The sequence below is a fragment of the Equus przewalskii genome, chromosome 12 (genome assembly GCF_037783145.1).
Source record: "Equus przewalskii isolate Varuska chromosome 12, EquPr2, whole genome shotgun sequence".
Classification (NCBI taxonomy): domain Eukaryota; kingdom Metazoa; phylum Chordata; class Mammalia; order Perissodactyla; family Equidae; genus Equus; species Equus przewalskii.
The window spans coordinates 8,645,610-8,652,211 of NC_091842.1; the positions used below are offsets into that span (position 1 = coordinate 8,645,610).

At 55.4% G+C, this 6,602-nt stretch overlaps 1 protein-coding gene across 5 annotated transcripts; it reads left to right on the forward strand.

Annotated features, from left to right (window-relative positions):
• The first annotated feature begins 220 nt into the window (after nucleotides 1–220).
• On the forward strand, nucleotides 221–3,636 carry MOSPD3 (motile sperm domain containing 3). Of its 5 annotated transcripts, none has more exons than XM_008527338.2 (6): nucleotides 221–1,051; nucleotides 1,512–1,779; nucleotides 2,014–2,089; nucleotides 2,322–2,551; nucleotides 3,139–3,303; nucleotides 3,404–3,636. In XM_008527338.2, exons 2-6 carry the CDS (start codon nucleotides 1,575–1,577, stop codon nucleotides 3,433–3,435), a joined length of 708 nt encoding a protein of 235 aa, XP_008525560.1. In that variant the 5' UTR covers nucleotides 221–1,051; nucleotides 1,512–1,574; the 3' UTR covers nucleotides 3,436–3,636. The 5 variants fall into 5 exon arrangements, with proteins under 5 accessions (XP_008525560.1, XP_070423791.1, XP_008525562.1 ...); XM_070567690.1 differs by lacking the exon at nucleotides 221–1,051 and adding an exon at nucleotides 1,081–1,179; XM_008527340.2 differs by lacking the exon at nucleotides 221–1,051 and adding an exon at nucleotides 1,227–1,284.
• Nucleotides 3,637–6,602: the final 2,966 nt, after the last annotated feature.

Consider the following 6,602-nt stretch of genomic DNA (forward strand, 5'->3'; position numbering starts at 1 on the left):
ATCTGCGTCCTCCCCCCACCTCCTCTCATCTCTGACTGTTGTCTCCCTTAGAACCTCCGCTCCAGTCTCACTGGCTCCTTGACCATTCTGGTCCACGTCTGCTGTTCCCTCTGTCTGGGATTCTCTTCCGCAGATATCTCATGGCTCCCTTCCTAACTTCAATCAGATCTCAGCCCAAAGTTCACCCTAGTCACTCTTTTATTGGTTCATCCCAAATAGCAGGCACTGTTTTATAAAGGTGCCGAACATACACAAAACAAAGGCCTCTGCTCCTGTGAAGAGGACAGTACTTTCCACTGCAGCAGAGAGAACAACAAAATAAACGTAAGACTTCAAGTAGCCCCGAGTGCTATGAAGAAAACAAAAGCAAGAGAAAAAGCCAGACAAAGGGGGACTCTACATTTGACACGGTGCTCAGGGAAGGCTTTCGCATAAGATCATTTGGTTTTGCTCCACCGCTAACCAATTGTGTAGTGAGACTGGGGTGAGATTCTCAACCTCGCCTGTTTCCTGGTCTGTAAAAGTAGCTGAAGACTCGGTGGGATGATGTAACTGGCAGGGTTGGTAAATCTGAACTCCCTGTGGAAATGTGAGTGACTTCCGAGTCCTGTGCAGGAACGAGAGAACCAGGAGAGCAGCCGTGGGCTGAGATCCGAGTTCCAGCTGGCAGCGATCTCCACCTGGCACTAGGGAAGACGGCTCTGGCTGCTGCAGAGGCTTCCAGGAGAGCCCGGGACGGAAGCGGAGAAGGAGGGCTTCCTCGTGGCAGAGCCGGTGATCCGGACCGTCTCAAAGCCGGGGCAAAGACCAGCTCCGACGCCACCAAGTTACCCCGGGCTAGAGTCCTAGCCAGAAACCCGGGTCACGTTTCTATGCCCCGGGGAACAAGCCAATCACGTCTCTAGGCGCACCAATCGGCGCACGCTTACGGCGGAAACGAGCCGCCCTGGCCAGTGACAGAGGCCGTACGGCGGAAGCGCAGAGATGCTCTCCTGGGAAGATGGCAGCCTCGGTCTGGCCAAAGTTGATTGGCAGGTTCTGTGACCAGAAGGTGAGTATCATAGCACGAGCGGCCGTTCGGAGGCAGAAGCGAGCTCAGGGAGGGTCGGCCGCACAGAGGTCCCTGGGGAGCAGGAGGCGGAAAGGGCGGCTCCGGAGGCGGCCGCGGCGGCAGGCGGGGTCTGGCCGGAGAGAGGAGGCGGGAGTCCCGGGGCGCCCGGAAGGGGCGGGGCCTGTGGGGCCGGGCTCTGGAGATCGGGAGCCCGGCCTGGAGACGGGTCCCGGGTTGGGAGCCGCGAGGGGCAGGGTTTGCGGGGTGGGCGTGACCATCGAGGTGGGGCTTGGGGGCGGGACCTAAAGGGACCTGGGGCAGAGCTGGGGAAGGGAGGAGTTGGGGGGCCTGGGCCTGGTCTGCGGGAGCCTGATCTAGCGGGTTTCCGAGGCGGCGGCGGCATCGGTCCAGGCCCTGCCCCGCGATCTCATCTCGTTCCCTTTCGCCCCTCTCCTGCCAGCTGTAGACTCCAGGCCCTGTCCCCTGAGCTCTGCCCTCGGATGTCCCACCGTCCAGAGCCTGCATGCGCCGTGGGGCGCTCCAGGACCAGGAGCTGGTGGGTCCGGGGGCTCCTGGGCGGGGGTCCCGGGGCGCCCCTTCTCCCTCGGGACCTGTTGTCCCGGTCCTCGTCTTTCCCCCGGATCTAGTATTCAGGGCGGACCAGCGGAGCGGACCCCGGCAGCTGCTGACCCTCTATAACCCCACGGGAGCTGCGCTTCGCTTCCGAGGTGAAGGGATGGGCGCCTCATTGCTAGGGATGGGGGGGGCTGGCGGCAGGACATTGAGGAGCTGTGAGGGCTGGAAGAGTGAGACAAGCGCAGGCAGACGTCCAGCCTTGGCAGACTAAAGAGTCATGTCTAGCCCTGGGGTAGAAGGCAAGGGGGACTCTAGTGTCCCTCTAGGGGCAAGGCTTGTAGGATCTCTGAAGCAACGGTCGCTCTCTGTCTGCCTTTATCCCTCAGTCCTGTGCACAGCACCTGCCAAATACACAGTGTTTGACGCAGAAGGATATGTGAAGCCTCAGTCCTGCATTGACATGTGAGTTGGGAGAGTGGGGAGGCAGAGGGAAGCCAGGGGTCGCTGCCACCCTTCTCTGAATTATCCTGCCGTGGTCTTAGGTGTGAGACCTAATCCTCTTCAACCTGTTTTCCCCACCCTCTGTCTGTGTCCCTAAGGGAAAGGCTCCTGGGAAGGTGGGGCCTGGATCCACTTGGATCACTGCCTCTCACTCCCTTCCTCTCAATGGGCCTCTCTCCTGTCTTGGGACCAGTGTGATTCGCCATGTGGCCCCCATTCCCAGCCACTATGACGTCCAGGACCGCTTCCGCATTGAGCTGTCTGAGGAGGGAGCTGAGGGCCGAGTGGTGGGGCGCAAGGACATCACCTCGGTCCTGAGAGCCCCAGCCTACCCCCTTGAGCTTCAGGCACAGCCCGACCCAACACCCCACACAGGGCCTCCTTCCTGGACAGCACCACCCACGGCCAGACACTTTCCGGAGAGTGAGTTGGGGAATGGGAATTCTTGACTTCTGCAGGGAGGGAGGACCCAGCATTCCCCCAGAGGTGAGCTCAGCTGGAGTCGAAGAGAACTTCTGGTTCAGTCTTTTGCTTTTTGGTGGAAACATTCCCAGGAGTTGAGATTTTATATCAGGTTAGAGAAAAAGCAGACTACAGTTTCCCTCGTTTCTGGCTTCTACTGAGAGGGAAAAGTTCTTCCTTAGCTCTAACATCAGTACTTCCTATCACATGCCAGCTTAGTTCAGTTCAATAAGAAGGCTGTATTGCGCAATTATGCTGTACCAAGTTGTGTGCTGGGTATGGGGGCTAGAGGTCCCTGCCTGACAGACAGGTACACAGGAGCCAGTAATCAAAGCCCGGTAAAGACAGAAAAACAATGCTGAGAGACCAGAGGAGAGAGGGATTCTTGTGGCCGCTGGGACAGAGGCCCCAGAGAGAAGAGGACACTTGGCAGTGTACCCGTGGAGGGCAGTAAAAAAATGGATACACCTTCCATCTTCAGCCTCCTCCCTGGAGGACCTTGGGCCGGGCAGGGGGGGCTGGAGCTTCTGACAAGCCTTGTTTCCCAGACCCCCGCCCACAACTGGCCACCAGCTCCTTCCTCCTGTTTGTGCTGACGGGCATCGTCTCTGTGGCCTTCCTGCTGCTCCCGCTCCAGGACGAACTCGGCAGCCAGCTGCCCCAAATCCTGCATGTCTCCCTGGGACAAAAGTTGGTGGCAGCCTATGTCTTGGGTGAGCACAGTAGTGGCTGGGGGGGGAGGGGTGGAGGCTGGGAGGAAGGCTAACAGAGCCCCACGGCTACACCCACAACCTTTTCTTTCTGCCTCTCCAGGCCTCCTCACCATGGTGTTCCTCCGCACCTGAGCTCGCTGCTCAACGTCCACCCCCTTCCCTGGTCAGGGACCGGACTTGCAACACCGTGCCCTCATCCCTTGCTCAATTCCTGCTCCCTTCTTCCTCCTTCCTGGCCACTCCCCCCACCCCACCCCCCTACCAGAAATGCCCAGGGATTTGTATTCATTTTCCAAGTTGAATAAAATAAATTTTTAAAGTTAAACTGAGAAATGTAAGGAACGTGCCCCTTTCTTCCCACTTCTTTTCCTCCGGTTCCTCCTGCTCCCACTCCCAGGGGGCCCAGGCACCTGGGCCAGTGAAGAGGCCCAGTGAGGACTTAGAAGACTTGGCTTCTGGTCCTGCTGCTGCACCAAAAAAGCTGTGTGACCTTGAGCAAGTCATTTAATTTCTCTGAGCTTCTGTTTCTACCTCTAAAATGAGAGAATTGGGCAAGTTGATTCTTAAGATCCCCTTTAGCCCTGAAATAGGATCCAGTGCCTCAGCTAAAAAGCAACAGACAAAAATACCACCTCATCCCACCCGCTGTAGAACTGTCTCACCATCTTGAGCCATCAGAGCCCCTTGCCAGAGCTGCCTGGTTGCCTCCAATCCCCAGAATCCTTTTTTGCCTTTTTGACCACTTCTCTGGTTTATTTGTCTCTTCCTTTTTTTTTTTTTTTGAGGAAGATTAGCCCTGAGCTAACATGTGCCGCCAATCCTCCTGTTCTTGCTGAGGAAGACTGGCCCTGAGCTAACATCCGTGCCCATCTTCCTCTACTTTATATGTGGGACACCTACCACAGCCTGGCTTGCCAAGCGGTGCCATGTCCGCACCCGGGATCCGAACCAGCGAACCCCGGGCCACCGAATCGGAATGTGTGCACTTAACTGCTGCACCACCAGGCCGGCCCCTGTCTCTTCCTGTAAGACTTCCACTCTTGTGGGTCAGAAACACTAAGGTCCGCCAAGATGAAGGAAATGGCATTGCCTGACATAACCTCAACTCAACCAGGCAGGAGAAACTAAGGCACAGGGAAAGAACAGGATCTTGAAAGGCAGGCTCCCAGCCTTCCTTCAGATGGGGGGTGAGGGCAGCCAGTGACACGGGCAGGTTGTTGACTGGGGGCATAAATCAGCCAGATAATGTTGTAAAGACAGACTCGGTCTGTTAGGCTGCTAGAAGGTTATCAGTTGTTCCACCTTTACTTTGGGGGCCTTGGGACCTGCCCCACTTCCCCAGGGACTCTTGTCCCTCCCACACCCAGAGCTGGCCTCCATGGGGTGTGGCCCCCATAGTGTGCAAAGACACGCTCTGGAGCCTTTGTCTAGGAGTGTGAGCAGGGCTCTCATCGTGGCCCAGCGAGCCCCTTGCCAAATTACATGTGTATGAGTGATAACCATTCACACTGGGCTGGCTGTGCCCAGGACCCCAAAAAGGCATTTGTAGTACCAGTCATTATGATGCTGCTGGTATGTGCTGTGAACAGGCCTTGCTGCCAGTAGGATCTGGAAAGCTTTCTGAGACAGCTTTGAAGGGACAGTATAGGGGTGGGAGGAGCTTGGGACACAGTCTTTTTTTTTTAAGTAAATTCTTTAGAAAACAATACTGAGCTTGTAGCAATTAGAGTGGGTGTGTATTAGTTTCCTGTGGCTGCTGTAACAATTTATCACAAACGTAGCGGCTTAAAACAAGGCAATTTTAGTTCTCTTACAGTTCTGGGGGTCAGAGATCCATAATGAGTCTTCTGGGGCTAAAATCAAGGTGTCAGCAGGCCTGTGTCCCCTCCAGAGGGACCAGGGGAGAATCTGTTTTCTTGTCTTTTCCAGGCTCTAAGAGCCATGTGCATTCCTTGGCTCAGGGCCCCTTCTGCCATCTTTAAAGCCAGGGGTGGCATTAATAAATGATCATTGCTTTAAATCACTAAAAAAAAAGAAAACAGGAGTGTAACATCTTCACATCTGTCTCTGACTCTGACCCTCTCCTTGTTATCACATCTCCATTGTCTGTCTGATCCTCCTGCCTCCTTTTATAAGGGGCTTAATGATTACATTGTCCTCCTTCCCCCAATCCAGGATAATCTTCCTGTGCTAGCCCACTAGGGCTGCCACTGACTGAGTGGCTTAAACAAGAAAAATGTATTTTCTCACAATTCTGGAGGCTAGAAGTCCGAGATCAAGGTGGCAGCAGGGTTGGTTTCTCCTGAAGCCTCTCTCCTCTGCTTGTAGCTGGCCCCCTTCTCGCTGTGTCCTCACACAGTCTTTCCTCTGCACACGCACATCCCTGGGGTCTCTCTGTGGGTCCAGTTTCCTCTTATAAGGACACTGGTCAGATCGGACGCACCCTAACGGCCTCATTTTAACTGAACCACCTCTTTAAAGACCCCATCTCCAAATACAGACACATCCTGAGGGACTGGGGGCTTCAACACATGAATCTGGGGGGGACACAGCTCAGCCCGTGACACGCCCCATCTCAAGACCCTCCATTTAATCACATCTGCAGAACCCTTTTTGTTGTGCAAGGTAACAATCACAAATTTTGGAGATTAGGAAGTGGACATCTTTGTCCAGACCGTTATTCTGTCTGCTACACGAAGCAAAGGGACAAGGTGAAGAAGAGTTGAGAAGCCACTTCGGGAAATTTGTTCTGGACTGTATGTCACAGAAACACATAGTCCAGGAGGGTTCTGACCCTGGTTGGGTCTCCTGAGAACCCACCAAGTCAGCTCGGGGGGCTACGGAGGGGCTGGTTCCATCCTGGAACCCAGGGGCTGGGGCATCTCAAGCCATAGATGAAGAGGCCTTCACTTCCTGGTGTCCTGAGGGGCAGACTAGGACTTCTCCTACCATACTGGGACCAAGAGGCCCAAGGAGCCTGAGAGATGAGCCCTAGGATTTATGCAGCTGCCCTCCAGCAGCTCCCACCTGACTGGACAAAGAGTGGCCAAAGGGGACCCTGGCGGGAGGGGTCCCAGGCTGGGCCAACATAACAGGTGTGTGACCACTCAGAAGAGGGGTTAATGCTATGTAGCTGCCGTCTTGAAATTCCTAACGAATTTATGTTTTGGAAGTGCAGCTCGATGGGGGCCATGGAGCATGTGCTGGAGGTCCTGCCTCCCCTGGATGGGAGACAGCTGCCACCCTCCTTCCCCAGCAGGGAGCTGGGCTCAGGCGCAGGCACAGGGAAGGTCTGGGTC

What these genes read in the sequence shown, in the direction of transcription:
- MOSPD3 (XM_008527338.2), top strand. Translation starts at nt 1,575, where the DNA reads ATGCGCCGTGGGGCGCTCCAGGACCAGGAGCTGGTGGGTCCGGGGGCT. An exon ending in GGCCAGACACTTTCCGGAGA is followed by an intron (nt 2,552 to 3,138) that starts GTGAGTTGGGGA and finishes CTTGTTTCCCAG; the next exon opens with ACCCCCGCCCACAACTGGCC. An exon ending in GGTGGCAGCCTATGTCTTGG is followed by an intron (nt 3,304 to 3,403) that starts GTGAGCACAGTA and finishes CTGCCTCTCCAG; the next exon opens with GCCTCCTCACCATGGTGTTC.